The 19194-nt window shown below is 39.2% G+C and overlaps 1 protein-coding gene across 8 annotated transcripts in view; it reads right to left on the reverse strand.

The window, feature by feature from the left end:
* Window positions 1–6124: 6124 nt before the first annotated feature.
* Window positions 6125–19194, reverse strand: part of HYCC1 (hyccin PI4KA lipid kinase complex subunit 1) — a 50588-nt gene continuing 37518 nt past the window's right edge. For 6 of the 8 annotated variants that reach the window (XM_074837256.1, XM_074837292.1, XM_074837247.1 and 3 more), the window contains one exon: window positions 6125–10659. In XM_074837256.1, the coding sequence (XP_074693357.1) occupies window positions 10103–10659 (557 nt within the window). In that variant the 3' untranslated portion in view covers window positions 6125–10102. Of the gene's footprint in view, window positions 10660–11527; window positions 11823–19194 lie in introns of all 8 variants that reach the window. The other 2 variants (XM_074837310.1, XM_074837299.1) reach the window with 2 other exon arrangements.

Below are 19194 nucleotides of genomic sequence, written 5' to 3' on the forward strand. Positions count from 1 at the left end.
TTTCTATAGTAAATATTTTTGCATACTGCTGCATGAGTGGTCTGTTAGTTGTTATGCAAACTCCTTGCATTATTAAAAAAATCCCTTCCAAGTCACATCACACTGGTCAAATCAGTGAGACAATCAACATTTTTTTTAATTGGGATCTCTTATAGAGTCAGATCTGCACCCCGTTCTTGCTCTGGGTGGACAGATCAGCTATGCCATGCCACACGGACAGCTTTGCTCCTCCATCACACCAGATTTGCTGGTTTTATGTACCTTGTGAACTGCAGGGTCTCCATTCTCCTCTTTGGTTGATACCTGCACACCTTGAGTTGTCCAACCCTCCATCCTTATTGATGCCTCCTTCACACCTTGTAAAGTCACATCTGACCAAAGGCTGTAGCCTTTGCACCGTCTCTTCCATAAACTCCCTCAGATATCCAGCTGATGGCTAGTACATTCACCAAGTCCTCTTAATTCCCTTGTTTCTTTCAGTTTAAGGGGCACCTCGATAGCCAGCCTAGTGGCCACCTCCTTTAAGAGCACAAAATATATTCTTTACACCCATTCATTATATGTCTCCTTCTTTTCTTTAACCCTCTATGAGAAACAGTCCAGAAGTTCCTGACATTTTGGCTTCAGGTACCCATTAAGCAGTTTGACACCAATGCATGACAAGAAAATCATCAGTGCTTAAACCTCTGTAGCAGGGCACAGCCACCAGTACTGCTCACAATTGTTCCTCTAGTGCCACATTAGGTTGCTTCAGTGTTAAATTCCCATATTTGTTACTGTGGCAGTACCAGTGCTCAGGTTTCTCTCTGAGAAGGAGACAGAGGCAGAAATTTTTGGCAGAGGGAGGGAAGCAACAGAACACCGTAGCACAAGCCCTGCCTGATGGGAAGATGCCTGCCCTTGCAGTCAGGTGGGAGCCATGGGAGAAGAGGTTTCCTCCAAAAGCTGTCCCCCCTCCAGTAAGCTCTCAGCTTTTGTGCTTCTCTCATTTTGTGCAGCTTCTTCATTCATTCAAAACTGCCTACAGAGACAGGCAGAGAGGAAGCGTACTAGACATTTTGAACTGCTTTTCAAGCTTCTGGTTTAGCCTCCCATTCACCTCTTTTCCCACAGCTCAGTACAAAGTGTGCTTTATATGATGTGTTCCTCCTTTCAAGCATGAAACAAAACTAACCCTCAGTACTTGTGCTGTACAGTGCCTGCTCTTATTAGAGTAGGAAGGAATAATTACAGGGATTATGAATGCGGTACTGAATGTCAAGGCACATTAAAGCTGCTCAGTATCTCAAGATTGAACACAGATTCTTCCAAGGCACTGCTTTTCTGCCTGAAATTAAATTATGGCATCAAATACCTTGTAAGTGGATCTACCTAGTAACTAATTTTGTTGGCATATTTAACAAGTTACTCATCTCACCATTACCAGAATGCGTCAAAACTCTTCATGCTCGCAAGCATCCCATACTGTTCCTAAGGTACAAAAACACTCTGTCAGTCATCAAGAACGGAGCACACAGATCATGCTGCAGTATGGATCATGCATGCCAGGCTTTACAAAAGATGAACAATGCAGCGTGGAATCTTGGAGAAAACAACTGCTCAGTAGTTTCTTCTTCTTTCTTATTTGTCCATAAGCACATTTTATTTTGGGTAATGATGCCAAAGCAGAGAATTAATCCGTTAAAAAGCTGGATCACAGCAGTTCAGGAGAGTGGCAGCTGAAGCGCTCTGTGGGCTCAATGCAGTGTCCAGTCGAGACTTCTGAAACTGTCTCTCCCGCTGGCCGTTTGAGAGGTGCATCCAGCCTCCTGCCATTCCACAGCACAGGAGTCTACCCACACAAAGGCTGAGTATTTGAAAAGATCTCCAGTTGGCGCTGGCCTCTGTCCTTGCTCCTACGGCCTCACATAGGACTGGCTGCCGTGCGAATGCCTCAGCACAAGGCTGGCAGCCTTATAACAAATGTGGTGTTGGTCAGGAAGGCTGTCTTGGGCAAAGAGTAAAGAAGTGATGAAAATCTCTCCTCAGCCCTTCTCTGAGCTTGGGAAGACTTGAACACCTGAAACAAGGGCAATGCTTTTGTAGCATGGCTTCCTACACTGGTGGCAGGAAAGAATAAGTTCTGGCAGATCACCAAAGCAGCTTAAAGTTAGGAATTTGATGCGCCACGCGAGACAGTCGAGAAGCTCCTTCCCAGGCTGAACAGTTAAGAACCAAGCCTCAGATTTGTCAGAGGATTCAGCTAGAGCCAAACAGTTATCATTCAGTTGTAAGGAAGCTTTAACAGCCTTCCTGCTATTCTATGTTTAAATGCAGAAGCTGATAAAGCTATTACACACTTTTAAGTGGGATCCTGAAACAAGAATGGCAGAAACAGGACTGCTATAGAAAGATTTGTGCTCCAGTTCTTTCCTTCTTCCTTGCTTTAGACATTTAGAAATGCAACTACTTCATGATTACTCAAATAATCCAAACAGAGGCAGTCTGAATCTTAACTCCCAGCATCTGTCCACATTATTTCAAGCTGATCCTTATATCCTGGCCAGCAGTATTACTAAACCAGATCTATGCTTCTTAGACATCTGCCTGCTTGTAAGGCCTTCAGTTAAAATAGGACAGCTGCTGACATTTGGAGCTATGCTGAAGTGACTGATGCTATGCTAAAGCTTATTTTGGCTTTATGCAGCAAGCAGGCGGATGTACGGATTCAGTTCAGTAGGAAGCAGTAACGAGGCAGCAATACTAAGCCAGTGGTTCAGGATGAGAAGGAAAGGAGATGGGATGAACACTTTTTGGGTGTCAGAGAGGGTCTCCCTCTCTCAAGATGTGCTGAATCAGTGTGACAGTGCCTGTGTCTTCTCTCCAGTCAGTACAGGGAGAGCTGAAATAGCTTCGCTAAACAGCAGTTGGATGGGTTTTCTTTAATGGCTGAAATGAGGAATATAAATCCCAATGAACTAAAAAGTAAACAATGTTCTGGGGAACATCAATGCTGTTACCTTGCAAAAGTCTTTCCCTTTTGTGATTTATTATAGCAGATTTATCAAACACCAACATTTTAGGGGCAGGACAGTCTGCCGAAAGCTGACATTTGGAATGACAGTTGGCTCGCACTTGATTCTAAAGTGTTATTGTATATGATGTTATCCCAATTCAATTATTCAATCTGAATTATTAGCAAAGTCTGAACTGCAGGTTATTAACAATAATGAAACCACAATGCATCTTAACAACAACAAAAAAATCAAACCAAAAATATTGTAATTTTTTAAAGACATATTTAGGGCATAAGTGCAAGATCCTTTACCATTTGTATTCAAATCAATTTACTCTTGGCACATAATGCCACAAGGAAAATACACCAGTGACACTACAGCTTTTATTGCCTAGCTCCATTTATTTTTGATGGTATCATAGGTCATTGACAGCAATGCTGGTACAAGTCTTTGCCAGCTCCAATAGTCTCCCCAGCAGTTCTACAACCTCCATAACTTGACCAGCTGAAGACAAAACCATGTATATGTATAAATGTGTATACACACATGTATGTAACAGATATGTTTTTATATGTATGTTTTAAATGAGTCACTGTTCTGTTCCTACTTTGACAGGAATCAAAGATGCTACTCAAGTTGTATGCATGAGCAAAGCATCTTTTCAGAGAAAACACTGAATGTTTGTTCTTTATTTTGGTTCACTATTTGTATTGCACACACATCAGAAAATCATATATCCACACTGAGGACTTCCTGTGCCAATACCGAACACTCCTTCACTTACTTTGCTGTACGTTGTGGAGGTAAAAGCCAGTATTTCTTCTCACCTCCTCTGAAATCTATCCTCTCTCACTAGAAAAATCTACCATTGTAGTCCAGACCAAGAAATTCTACATAGAGGACTGCCAGTATTAGTCAGCATTAACAATGAGAACAACAACTAGGCAGCTTGTCAGTACGGTATGACTCAGACCAACTTACACAAGTCTTTCTGCACCATTAAATTTCAGTATTGTCCCAGCACATTTAGAGTAACAGATGATTAAACACAACCTCATTTTAGGAATCAAGTTAATGAAGCGAGCACCGTGCAATGTAAAGGTTTGTTTCACAGAGGTTTCTGGAGTCAGTGACATTTTTCCCACTATCCTAAATTAACAGATGTATTTATTACCTGGCAGCTGGGGGTTGGGAGAAAACCCCCATACTGAAATCAACTTTAATACAGAGCTAGATTAACATAAAACATGAAAAATTATTACAAGCTCAGTGCAGGCAACTAGCTGTAAAGTCTGTAGAAACAAATGTAATTTCTGTAAACTGGTTACTAATCTGTTGTATTACCTTCAAACATTCCTCTCACTGTGAATTGGCCAGCAGGCTCTCAGGTACTCCCATCCTCCATTAAGGGCTGGTTTGGGGTACCATTACTTTCTTTTGTACTCTGTACCACATTTTGTGAAGAGGTGGTGGTATTCAAATTCACACGAAGGGAAATTTGAGTTTTGCCCATTCAAAAGAACAGGTTAAAGACTGACATTTGAAAGAGATGAAAAAAATGCACAGTGAGATCTCCCACTGCTGCCATCTGGTACAGTTCTTCCATTCATCAAGGTTTCTCTACAGCATTGCACCAGAGACTATATTTGTAAGGGGAAAGGAAAGAAACATTGAACAAAATGCAGGATCACAACCCTGGACCTACAAAAGAACAGGACTTGCCTTGTGCAGGGAATCTGCTCAGTAGATGCCCACAGGAGACCACCCTAGAGAAAAGGGCCGGAGAGCTGGTTGATGTTCAAGAACCATCTCCTCCAGGCTCAAGAACAGTCCATCCCAACACACAGAAAATCAAGCAGAGGTGGCAGGAGGCCTGGATGCATGAGTGAGGAGCTCTTGACTACACTTAGACATGAAAGAGAAGCATACAAGAGGTGGAAGCAAGAGCAGTGGACTTTGGGGGACTATAGATGCACTATCCAAGCATGTGCAGATAGGGTTAAGAAAGCCAAAGCCCAAATGAAGCAGTCTGGCAAGTGAGGTGAAGGGCAACAAGAAAAACTTTAGTAAAGATATCATCAGTGACAGGAAGACTAGGGAAAAATAGGGCTCCACAGCTGAGTGGGGCAGAGGACCTCCTGACAGGAGATATGGAAAAGGCCATTGTACTCAGTGCCGCCGTTGCTTCTGTTGTTACCAGCAAGAGCAGCCTCCAGAGCAGAAAACTGCCTCAACTGTCAGGCTCAAAGAGCTGTGACCAGTAGCACAAAGCCCAGCTGGAGACCTGGCCTCACTGGTGTACACCAGGGGTCAATACCCAGGCCAGGATGGTTTAACATCTTCATTAATGAAGGTGGGTGATGGTACAGAGCTCACCCTCGGCATGTTTAAAGACCACACAAAACCAGGAGGAGAGTCTGGTACCCCAGAGGGATGCTGCCATTCACAGGGACATCAACAGGCAGGAGACATGGGCCCACACATGAATCTCAGGAAGTTTAAAGGGTAACACCAAGTCCTGCCCCTGGGGACAAACCACCCCAGGCACCAGCACACACAGGGGCCAGGCAGCTGGGAAGCAGCTTTACAGAAAAAGCCCTGGGGGTCTTCATGAACAAGGGGAACATGAGCCAGCCACACATGCCCTTGCGGCAAAGATGGCCAACAGCCCCCAGGTCACCAGCAGGTCACAGAAACACAATGAAGATTGCTGGATAGAAGTTCTACTAATGATGACACATTGCAGATAATGGCTGTGTATCAGACCACTGTTACATCAGCACCATCAAAACTACCAAGTTGCCCCAGCAGTGCTACATTACTGACAGGACACCCATCTGCTTCTGTCAACAACCAGTTTACAACTCATCTGCTTGAACTCACCTTTCACCTATCAATCAGTGTTTCTCAGCCAACTAGTTTAGGCATGGTGTCTTACCTGACTGCAGAGCCTACACTCTGTAAAATGGGCATTCAGCATATTTTAAGTAATATGGTCAACCTTACTGAGACTTCTAGATGTGTATCATGAAAACTGAACAAATACATTACTATCTAATGCGTATTTCAACAAAGCCTGTAAAGAAGAGGCAAAATTTTCTGCTGTAGAAAGTATTTACAAAAGCATATAACTTCAAAAAAGTTTATTTTACTGCCCAAATTATTAAACATTAAACAAGACAACCTTGTCGTTTATACACTAGGAATGTAAGTTTTCATGTACAATTACGAGAACACTTCACTGTAAAAAAAGCAAAATACTGCATTACTAAAACACAGAACAGTGTCACACAAGAAACTGAGGAATATGAGAAAGCGTGGCACATTCATTTCAACTCAGGTTCTCAGGTGAAGACAGATATCTATAGACTGATGCAGTTATTCCACAGACTTTGGTGAATATTAAGAAATGTACACACCTAGTCTTAAAAGAATTATACAAATACAAAAGGCAATATATTACTCACCTATATACAGCACTGTAAGCCTCAAACACTGACAAAAGATATCAAGACATAATAATTCAGAAATTTCTAGAATCATTATAGAAATTAGAAGAGACCCCCTTAGAGAGAAGTGTAGCTAAAATAGCTATATATTTCTGTACCTGTCAAACCTGTCAGGTATTCAAGGCAATTCAAGGCCATTTCACTCCCTTCAGAAAAGTCATTACAGCTTTACAGCAAGCGGTTAGAGGCCATATGCTTTTTGCACAAACGATACAGATTCTCACAACAAAAATAATGCTTCTCAGCTTCAGAGTTTTGAAAGTGTTGCTGTTCAAAGCCATCACTGGAAACAGTGCCCTTTGATTTAAAACAGTAAGGTCAGTTATAAGTGTCAGCATTAAAACTTCTCTTCATGTAATTTGAGATGATTCACTCCTACACTACATAACATTTTTCCTGCAGAATGCTGCACCCATGTATGATGTTTGGAGTATATTCACCAGAACTACCCACTCCCAGGTATCTACAATATGGGATGTCTTAATAGATTTTCCTTAAGCTGTTAGAAGACCTCTACTTCTTTACTACACATTTTTCATTCATCAGTCTAAAGCGATCAGATAATGCTGAAAACCCAAAAGCTTTATAATTTTAGAAATATTGTGAAAGAATTAATAACTGTTTCCTTCCCCCCTTCCTTCTCCTCCTCCCCAATCCTGCACCATGAATATTTGGACAACAAATAATTCTGCCCTGCCTCTCACTTACCCTGTTTTTTGGGTTGTGGGGGGTTTTCTTTTCCATTTTTAAGAAAAGAAAGAAGCACAACTGGAAGCTTTACTACTCAAATCAGGAAAGAAATTCTTTAGACTTGATCAGTATCAAGGTGTGATGTCAGTTCACAAAAACATGCTCATTGTGTAAGTTGTTCCAGAGACCAATACATACATATTTATATGAAGCCATATACATACAGAAACAGCAGCCTTTACAACCAAGCAGCTTTCCTTTTATCATTTTCTCAAAAACGTATTTATGTAGTTTCAGTTGTATCAATATGAGCCTATATCTTGGGTTCAAGCCAGACCAGTTAGAATAATTAGCTGGATAAAATAAAAGGATAAACTAACTTCAATTTAACACTGTTTGACTTGTAGCCAACAGTACTGTAAACATTATGTTACATATCTACATTTTATGGCATTTTAGATCCTTTGAAATTCTAATTATTTATAACTAAAGTGACTAAATCTTCCCAGTATAATAAACATCTTTTATACCAACACCCAGCTTGAAAGAGTGTCTACTGCGGAGATAAACAATCATGAACTAAATGAAACAAAACAAAACCAGTAGAATTACTTAAAAAATCTAGTCCCTTAACACTAACTCACAACTAATGCCATCACAACAAATGTTTGTCAACTGCATTTTATCTATTCTAGTTTATGTTTCAATGTAAATTAATGTAAAATATTTCCAAAGTATTAAATGCTGCACTGCAGAGCAGATCAGGAAGCAGCTCTAAGTTCTGCAAGTTATTTCTTTGTGACACCTAGAACAAATTTGAAGCAAAGGAAAAGCTCTACATTCAGTATGTGTAGGGCTAGCCAACATCTGCTATCACCTGCCTAAAACCCTTCTATTGCTTGTGGTTATGCATGCTCCAACACCCATGTGTATTAGTCAATGTGAAACATATGTATTGTCTAATGTGTACTGCAGAAAAACCTGTAAAAAAGAGGCAAAATTTTCAGCTGTACAAGGTATTTACAAAACCATACAACTTCAAAGAACTAGTTTATTTCACTGGCCAAAGTATTAAACACTAAACAGGACAAACTTGTAGTTTATACAATAGGAATGTAAGTTTTCATGTACAAATAAGAAAACACTTTACTATAAAAAGGTGAAATACTGCATTACTAGAACAGTTTCACGCAACAAACTGAAGAATAAAAAAAGTGTGGCACATCCATTTAAACTCAGGCTCTTAGGTGAAGACAGACATCTACAGACTGATGCAGCTATTCCACATACTTTGGTGAATATTAAGAAATGTACACACCTAGTCTGCAGTCTTATAAGTAGAATTATACAACTTACTTGTCCCTATCAACTACGTCTCCTGATCTCTTTACGTTAATTAACCAGCTTATTAATTGCTATAAACCTGAATAACATTATCTGCTTAAAAGTTACTTGTGCTTCAGTTTAGGTCAAAGAAGGATATCTAAACTTATGTCCAGGCAAATAGGAAAGTCTACCAGAATTTTAGTGTTTGTTCTGTTACAGGGTTCTTCACAATAAGGGATCACAAGCTGCAGAAACCTGGACAGTTGGGAATGACTGCCTTAGGCCTTCATCCTACGTCTCCACTCATAACAACATATTATCTGTTTATCAGCTAATTGCTGCTACTGGAGTGGTTGTGTCAGCTATTGCTTCTCCAAATTTCTGCATAATAAGTTTTAATGTCCATTTTTAATTAAAATCTTAATGTTTTAAAAGTTGGTATTAAACAAGGTCACCAAACTAACTGAAAGTTAAAGGTTAGGTAACCTTGAACACACTGCTGTTTTAGAATTTCAAACTAGAAAAATAACAGATATAAAAGACTAGGAATTACAGTGCTAGTTATATTTACATTATGATTTCCCTTTGTGCTTGCAAGTTACTGAAAGTACACATCCTTTGGTAATATTCTTAGTCTCAAGTAACAAGTTCACGTTAAACACATTCCTGATTTGCTTGAGTCAGTGCAAGAGGTTCATACCTTATTTCCTACATAACATCATGACATAAGCACATCTCTTCCCCACAAATAATAAAAATACTGATGACAGTGACTTTTCAGTGAGAAGTTTTGTGCCTGATATTTAAGAATCTGAAAGACAGACAGATTCTGTCACACAATTTATAAGTCTAAAGAGTGACTACTATAGCAACTGGTAAGAACTCCCATCCACAAGTACTGCTTCTGTATGACTTTTGGCCCTGGTTCAAAGACGTACAGAAAAACCAAAAAGCATCTATAATTCAGACTCATGTAGGCATAAAGAGGTACGAACATCGCAACGTGTACTAACTACCATTACAAAACCTGCCATAGCATCAAACACTGAACTGATGCTTCTAGTTTTAGCCATGATAAAGCTGTGCTTACATGTAAGGTGAACATAAGAGAATGGTTCTTCCTACAATGCCGTTCCAAAATTTCATGCCCATACTATACTGCGAGACTCCTGTTAAATAAAACAAGTACTTGCAGTTTTGCCTATATCAACTGGTAGTGAAAAAGCAGAATCTGGGACAGTGGCTCTATTTGCTCCCATACTGTGCATCTGTAAAAAGCCACGCATCTTGGTCAGTGGCTAACCAACCGAATCAATGCATGTTAGACTGGTGAAGCTGTAAACTTCACAATCAATTAGGTGTATAAATACAGCAAGTCAAAGAGGAACTTTCCAAGCTACTAGAAGTTGATGCAAAATAATTACAACTGTTGCCTATCCACTATTGCCATCAAATGTGAGCCAAATAAGAATTTATGGGCTTGAGGTTTAAGAAAGCAACATACAGTATATTAAGGAGCATAATGTACCAATATCAGCATAAACCCTCAATATCTTATTTTTTATACTTGCCATTTCAATATCAATCTGTTGACAAAGTTATGCTAATACTGGGAGGTCGCTGCTGATTAGGTTGTTTGCTTAAAATCGGAAGATCTGTTCTTTCTGTTCCATACATCAGTTTTTCCTCCTGGAGACTGCAAGCTGAAAACCTGTTTGCCTCTGTACCAGATACACCACCACGATTATTTGGAACTGTGACACCACTGACCTGTTCAAATGATTTACTAAACACAGTAGTGGTCGTTCTGGCCAGACTATGGCTGCCAGGCTTAGGCAGGGACTGGCTAGTTGTCAGTGTCAGTCTCTTCAGAGAGACAAGCTCCAGATTCTCACTCATGGCTCTCTGAGTTTGTTTTCGTGACAAGTGTTCTCTGCAGGTTTCTCCTTCTTTTTCTTTTCCTCCAGCTTTGCTTCCTCCAGACCTTCGTTGGCTCTTCCCTAAAAGGTTCTTACTGCTCGTGTTGCTGCTGTTAGATAGAGCAGACTGACTTGTACTAGAAGTAGCCCTAGAGTAAAACCCTTCATCAGTTTCAGATACTTCCATCAGTTCTTCTTGAATTGCTAAATCAGTATTACCTGCACGGTAGAAAGAGAAATAAAGAATTAGCAATTACTTTCATCACATTTATTGATTTTATGTATTGCTAGATTTCGATATATATGAGCATGAAGCCATACAGCAACAGAACAGAAAACAGAAGACAAAACACTTACCTATTCCGTTACATTTTGGAATTAAGGTTCATTAGGATATAAAGTTACAGCAAGTAATGCTGCATTAACTAGATCAAAAAGCATGCCCACAATCTCATTTTGTAGTGATTTTGGGAAGGGGAAAAAAAAAGCAGTCTTGTTAATTCATGCAGGAGATTAGAAATTTACAGATTAGAAGATACCACACAGAACAAAAAAAAAAATCTAAATCTTATTTTGAGCAAGTGCTCCAATATATGATTTTGCAAAGCTTGTTAATTATAAAGGTATGTGATCAATGCCCCAGGACACCCAATATGGCACCTGCACTTTTAGCATCCCAAGAATGCTTCAGGACTGAAAGGTCACCTTCTGCATCATAGGTCTGGTGGCATGAGTTGGAAACTCAAGCACAACAGGAGATCTCCTGTATACCGTGAAAGGTGGAATTTGGGAAATCTGAGGTACACAGTGAGATACTTTTCTCATCCGTTTTGATGGATTCTTCACACCATTGATCACTGGATTTTGTAAACTCAATAAATATGCTTAATAAACTCAAAGGTATATTGAGTCTCACAATGTATTTTCTCCAGATTAAACATATCTACTTTTGTGTCATCATTGTCTGTGGCACAGACGAAGCTGTGTGCAATACATGCATTTGTGTTATTACACATGCAAATATATTAACTGCATACTTTTAATTCTCCAAACATGCAGCAGTGACCCTTTCAATCAACAGTGGTACCTTAGAGTGCAGCTACAAGTGCTCTGCTAAAACTGCACTCTGCCAGATGAGTTTATTCCATCCTCCATCATTTTTCTTACAGATTTTTGCCTCCTGATTTCTGGCATGCCTTTGCTGTCAGTTCTAGGATCTGTAGCTGTTTCCTGTACTCCCTGTAAATGCTGAACATCATTCTCTGCTAGTGCTCTGCTCTTTTCCCCATTCCCGGTCCTCTCTCCAGCCACACTTGTGACACTAATCTCAGGTATGACAAAGTTGCCCAATTCAGTAGCATCATTACCATTCTCTGGTTGTTCTAGAATTAAAGATGGATAAGAAAAAAAAAAAACAAAAGTCTGAAACAAAACATGAAACAAAAGCCAACAGATACAGATGACTAAAGCATTATAAATTAAATCAGATGTTCACATATTAACCTGTTGTTAACTAGCAACATCAGAGAGTATGGAATTTTGCCTTTTCTACATTGCAGGCTTCAATCTTCCAATTATTGGCCTGCATCCACATACTGAAAAGCCCCACGCTTGATCTTTCACAATTGAAATTTCCAAGGATCATGAAACAAACATTCAGAGATAATCAAAAATCAAAGAACTCTTCATAATTCACTTCTATGACTAGATTCTCTATATCACCATGCTAAAGTGAAAGTTATTTTTATAATGAAATGGCATATCAACTTCATGTGTTATCACATAAGACTAGAAACTCTACATATACAATGTCATGATGCTGCACAGTGGTCAGCCTCAGAACTAACAGTGAAACAATGAAGCCAACTCAAGCACACTTTGACTTCTATTTTCTTTCCTCATTTCAAAAAACTATTTTCAACCAGAAAGATGCTTACAAGTAGGAAAATTCTCCAGTTACTAAAACCAACTTATTCAGATAAAACCTATGGAGTTTTACTGCAGTTTTTGCCACCTACTAATAATATAAATGTTGATCTCCTCAGTCTTTTTAAGCTTTTTATATGAGCTTACAAGTAAGTTAGTTTGCAATAAACTTAGTAACTGATTTGTGTGACAAATAAGTACAGTTGAGAAAACAGGGATTAAGCTGGGGGAGAGAAAGCACCACAACTTTCTGCAGCACTGGGAAAAAAAAAAGAAATTAAGGCAAAAATCAATGCAGCTTGGTTCTAAGACTACTTCTTTTCATCAGCAAGGTAAGTCATCAACAACAGATATACAAGTGCTGGCCAAACAATTATTTCAAAACAGACAAAGTTTTCTGCAGACATAGCTAAAAATTCCCAAGCAAACAGAATACTCCACTGCTACTCAAAATGTGAGAATGATGGTTGGTGTAAGCACAAGAAATTTAATAATATTTAGTGATAAGAAAGCAATAGTTCCTACAAGGTCCTGGTAAAACAAATCCCAACTCAAAAGATGCCTGTCTACATTAGATGAAGACAGGTTTCAGAAGTATGAACTCGAGAGGCAAAAAAGTGAGAAGAAAAATGGGAGTTGAAACTTTATGGAAATTATAAGTATATGAAATTAACAAGTTACAATCCTAGTGAACTGTCAGCTTCAGTGTTTGAAGTATTCTCAGTATCTGAAGGTCTTTTTAAAAGTATTCAGAACTGCTTTATCAGCACTAGCTCTACAAACACAAAAATGCATTTAGATGACCTGGAGAAGAGAAAGAGAAGCCATCAGTTACGGATAGTCATGGTACATCCTTCATGAAGATGTATACCACAGAAATATAAGTGAAGAGCAAGAACTGCACAATATGCTACATTGTTATATTTTCTGTATATGTGTTATATGTATACTATATGCAAACACTACAGCCACAAACTTGACAAAGACTAAAAATGCTCTAAAAAGCACAGCTCAACTTTTCTGCCTCGGTCTTCACCAGCAAGGGCTCCAGCCACAGCGCCCAAAACGCAGAAGGTAAAGGCGGGGACTGGGAGAATGAAGAATCACCCACTGTAGGAGAAGACCAGGTTTGAGACCATCTAAGGAACCTGAAGGTACACAAGTCCATGGGACCTGATGAGATGCATCTGTGAGTCCTAAGGGAACTGGCAGTTGAAGGTGCTAAACCACTATCCATCACATTTGAGAAATCACAGAAGTCTGGTGAAGTTCCTGCTGTCTGGAAAAAGAAAAACATAACTCCCATTTTTAAGAAGGGAAAAAAGGAAGACCTGGGGAACTACAGGCCAATAGATCTCACCTTTGTGCCCAGCAAGATCATGGAGCAGATCTTCCTGGAAACTATGCTAGGGCACATGAAAAATAAGGACTGGTGACAGCCCACGTGGCTTCACTAAGGGAAAATAATGCCTGATGAATTTCATGGCCTTCTACAACAGGGTTAGAGCATTGGTGGATAAAGGAAGAGCAAGTGATATCATCTACCTGGACTTGTGCAAAGCATTTGACACTGTCCCACATGACATCCTTCTCTCTAAGTTGGAGAGACATGGATTTGAAAAATGAACCACTCTATCCAGATGATTGTGGGGCTGGAGCACCTCCCTTATGAGGACAGGCTGAGAAGAGTTGGGGTTGTTCAGCCTGGAGAAGAGAAGGCTCCGGGGAGACCTTATAGCAGCCTTCCAGTACTTAAAGGGGGCTACAGGAAAGATGGGGAGGGACTCTGTATCAGGGAGTGTAGGGATAGGACGAGGGGTAACAGTTTTAAACTGAAAGAGAATAGATTTAGATTAGATATAAGGAAGAAATTCTTTACTGAGAGGATGGTGAGGCACCGGAACAGGTTGCCCAGAGAGGCTGACACAGTACTTAGGGATATGGTGTAGTTGAGAACTGTCAATGTTAGGTTAAGGATTGGACTAGGTGATCTTCAAGGTCTTTTCCAACCAAAATGATTCTGTGATTCTGTTATGGCTGCCCCCTCCCTGGCAGTGTTCAAGGCCAGGTTGGACGGGGCTTTGAGCAACCTGGTCTAGTGGAAGGTGTCCCTGTCCATGGCAGGGGGGGTTGGAACTAGATGATCTTTAAGGTCCCTTCCAACCCAAACCATTCTATGATTCTATGAATCCCCGTGTTTTATTCATAGTGCAGCTCTTTCAGACCTGAGGATTAAGTAAGGACCGCCCAGACTATACTGCCAGTTTGCTACTGCACATGACTGAAGTTAGCAGTACAGACATTTAACTGACAGTATGAAGTCCAAAACCAGAGGAATTTATGATGAGATGATTTTTTACAGCAGCAGCTCTCATGATTTTTAGCTAGAGGGGATCCTCTCTTCCCTCTGTCCCCTCACTGAGGACTTTGTGCAGACACAGTGTACTTCTAGCTCAAGCAGGCTACAGTGCTTCGCTTTTGATTAGCATTTGTGCTGTCTGCAATTATCACAACAATAAAATAAGTCTCAGAGTTAGAAGGTTATTCTGGCAGGGATGGACATCATTGTCTCCCGGTGTAAGAACTAACCCTCATTTTACCTGCAAATGCCAAGTATCACGGTTTTTTCTAACTAGTCAATGAAAGTATCTTATTTAACAAGTTGTACTATCTAAAGGAAATGTCACTAATAACTGCTGCTATTAGCCACTAACTTCCTGATATTTAGCAGGAAACTCAAGTTAGAACTGTTTCCAAGTGTTATTCCTTCTAACAGCACTTTCTACAAAAGTATTCTATTGTCAGTAAGAAAAGTAACAACCAAGCGTTGTGAACTGCAATAGTAATAAAAATAACAAATAACAATAATGGTAATAATACCACAATCAAATATAGCCTTTCTTCTAAAAACATAGCAGCAGAAAGGTTAGTGAGAAGATCAATGCTCTGATTGGCTTCATTACTCTTATTTCACTAGAGTGAGGGACCTGTGCCTCTCCTACAGCAATCTTCAAACTCCTTCCTGCTACTCCATCAGTGCAGCTACAGGCACCTATTTCAGCAGAACTTCTTCCCAGGATCCACTGATCTCCATATGCACAAGTCAATTCTGCTAGAAACTTCATTTAGAGCCAGGACACCAGGGAGAGGAGAGGGCAGAACAGAGCTTACTGTCAACCCCTTTCCCACCAAGGGCAGAAAAGCAGTAATTAACAGCATCCAGCTCCAAAGAAAGGAGACTCAGAGTGCACAGCAGAAATCAGAGGAACAGGAGAAGAACTTTTTTGTTACAGATTTTGTATAATAGCAACACTTGGTTATTGCTGTTTGATGGTGTGCCTTTCTAAATGTAATATCCTACTGTGATATTAGCATTTTACCCATCATTGCTGCATTCCCACAGCTGTGTACCCATTACCACAGTGAACTGGAGAAAAAAAACCAAGAAGCAACTTGAGTTTTACTCAGCATAATTATGTCTAATCTTCTAGTTAAGTGCTATTAATGGCTTGTAATGAAAGAGAATATACCTTTCTCCGAGTTTAACATTGAAGTACAGGACGAAAATGAAAAAGTGGTATACCGGGTTATCTCAAGTCCTATTAACACTGTCTACCATACCATCTACAGTCTTGTGGCAGGGATAAGACTACATAATCAATGTCTTCCATGGTAGCATCCCCTCCTTATTTTAAAACTTTTAAGAACACCTAAAATAAACCTTCAGCTTCATAGTGCTTGGTTTTGAAGATAACACTACTTCAAGCTGGACAACTCTGGGGGTCTATACTTTGAGAAAGAGATATTAATACCCAGTGCAGAAGGCAATGCAGCAAATGAGAACACAAAGGACACTGCTAAACGGTGTAGAGACAAAACGGAATAATTGTCAGTTTGAAAGTTAATATAAATATGCCCGTAGCAGTTGAAGGAAAATGCATTTGGAGGCACATTTCTGAATTCTTTGAGTAGTACAACCAACCTTGATAAATGCATTTCATGATTACTAGCTGCTAAGAATTAATTCAGAAGATAATTCAATCATAGTTTATGTTCCTATTACAGTTGCCTACATCATCTACCTCGGATTGCACAGGCAAACTGCCCACCTGGGATTGTAATTCAACTTTAACCACCACAAACTCAAGCCGCATTTCCTGCACAACGGTAGCATTTTGAATTACTCACAAAACATCAAGTTTATATCCCAAAATTAACATTCATTCCAGATTCCTAAAAGTTATAACTATTTCAGGAATTAATGCTGTTTCAAAAAAGTAAGAATATTTTCTCCACAGATAATTAAATATTATTCTTTCTAAACCTTGTGTACTACATGAAAATCTACTTCTGAAATAGGGAAAAAAAATAATATCTTGTCCTGCTCTAGTTGATGTCTTTGTTTTTGTGTTATGTATCTTACCAACATCTGTTCAGCTCTTCTTACTCAGTCTGTTACATCAGAGTATTTCTCTACATGCATTACCTCTACACACAGTTTTTCCTGACCAACACTTTTATAGGGCAGTTGGCAGATTTTTACATTGATAAGGGAAGCGCTCCTAGGGCTTGCTTTGTTTTGTTTTCCTAGCTTCCATAAATAACCATTCATTTAGTTGTTTATGTCCCTTACACGCTGTACGATTTTTCTGGCTTTCCTCTATTTGTGAATGGAAATGAAGATGACACTCAAGGCTTGTTTTTAAAACACAAACACTAAAAAAAAACTAATGCTTTTTTAAGTTTTATGATTTATAGGCAATCCAGTTCAATAGCACTAAATAAGTTGTTGGTAAGTGGTGGCTAGTATCAACTGACTCTATAAATACCATCTATTCGTGATTAAAAGGATCCATTTTGCAAATAACCTTCACCTTTAGTACCTCCAGAGTACCTACCTTAGAAGTCCAAATTCACAATCTGATTTTTAAAAAAGTCTAAGTAACAGCTCTAATGAACAAGATACAAGGTTCAGCACCACAAGATTAAATGTTGAATCGACCTTTTTTCAAAATTGATTTCTATCTAGAAATCTAGCAAAGGCTAGCAAGATCTAATGTCTGAAAACATTTATAGTAAACTGAATTTTTTAAAAGATAAAAAAAGCCTGTGCTTCTCAGCTGGAAATGTGATTGGCTGTAATTCTTTTATTTACTTCACACAAAGAACAAGCTGTCCTTCCTTCCCCAAGGGATACATTGCTTCACCAGGTCTTCTGGTTCATGTAATGTGTAAGATCAAACTACCTCTCAGCTGTCTCTAGCTTCCTAATCCATTTGTACAACTCATTTTTATTATATTGAAGCACAAAAAGAAAACACCCAAATATATTTCTTCCCCTTACACTGTGGGAGAGAAAATAATGGTCAGGAGGTACAAGTTTTGTCATCTGATTTCTACCAACTCCAGTATTTATTTTAATTCAAACAAGCATCTGTAAGCACAAGCCTCATTATTCTTTCTGCATGCTGACCCTGAAGATCTATTCCATATCCTTCTTTCATCAGGAATTGTGGGGCACTGAATTATGTTATTAGGAATTTTGAAATCAGGAGACCATCCACTCTGACTTTAAAAAGGCTTTTCAAGTCACAAACAAAAATTTTGTTACTATTTTATAATGAAAATTTTGAGGATATTAGCTGAAGCGATCTATGCATGAAACATTTACCATTTAAACCAAAACAATCACAGTCAACGATATCACAGACTCAATTTTAGCCTTTAAATTAGCGTAATGTTTACGCAGCCTTCAAATTTACAACTATTCCCACAACCTGCCATACAAGTTTCCCTCCACCCCCATCCTACACCAAGTGATTTTCTTCTTCTTCATTAAATCCTGTACCATCAAGGCAAATCCAAAGTTTTCCCAATAACCCAAACAAAATGTTGACAACAGCTTTTTTGTAAAAGTCCTTAATCTTTCAATTCTCATCTCTAAACACTGACTGCTCCTCACTTGAGTCATACTAGATTATCACTGCTTCTCTCAAGTTGTCCTGCTTTATAAGACTCCCATAAAACGACAGCATTCAGCCCATTTCTATGAGTCCTACTATTACTCTCATTTCCCTTTCACCTTACTGCTATCTGCTGCACAGCACACTTGTCCCACCCATTTTTCCTTGAACTTCACCAAGCATCACCCCCTGCAAGAAGGCAATAATTTAAAAAACTTCTAGACTTCTACATTTGCTGAAAAAATTGCCTTCTTACAAGGATGGTTCCAATACTGATTCTGAAACCTTTTTACTACTTTTTTGCTGTAAATGCAGAGACAAATGGAATGTTTATTTTAATACACTTTCAATTCCTCTGAATGAACCAGCACTTGGTATCCTTAATCTGTGTTCCCCTCCACCACCTCATTTGAACAAGCATCAGAACTACTCAAAAGTAATAGCTAACAAAATTGCCAAGCTTCAGAGGTCATTTGTCCGTTTAAAAGGTGAGCTATCATACAGTTTTCTTGCACCTGGTCAATAATCCCTGCTTAACAACTGTAAACCTGAAGAAAGGAAAATAAATAATAAAGACTAAAATGGTCCTTAGCAGTCTTGACATTTCAGTAACGACTTGCTACTGGACCTCACTCAAGTTAAAGACACTAATGTTTTGCTCCTCAGCTTTGACAGTTTTAAACAGTTTTTAATCAACTGAAAAGAAGTTTGGTTATTTTACCTTTCTTTGTCCCTCACTCCCTCTGACAGCTTACTATTGGTACTACCACTACCAATGTGTACTACTACTGCCCAGAAAGCTCTGTCATTATTTTAAAGTCATCTTCTACCAGCTTTTTTATACTTTTCTCAACACTTACCTGAA

Source organism: Strix aluco, chromosome 1, assembly GCF_031877795.1.
Source record: "Strix aluco isolate bStrAlu1 chromosome 1, bStrAlu1.hap1, whole genome shotgun sequence".
NCBI classification, from domain to species: domain Eukaryota; kingdom Metazoa; phylum Chordata; class Aves; order Strigiformes; family Strigidae; genus Strix; species Strix aluco.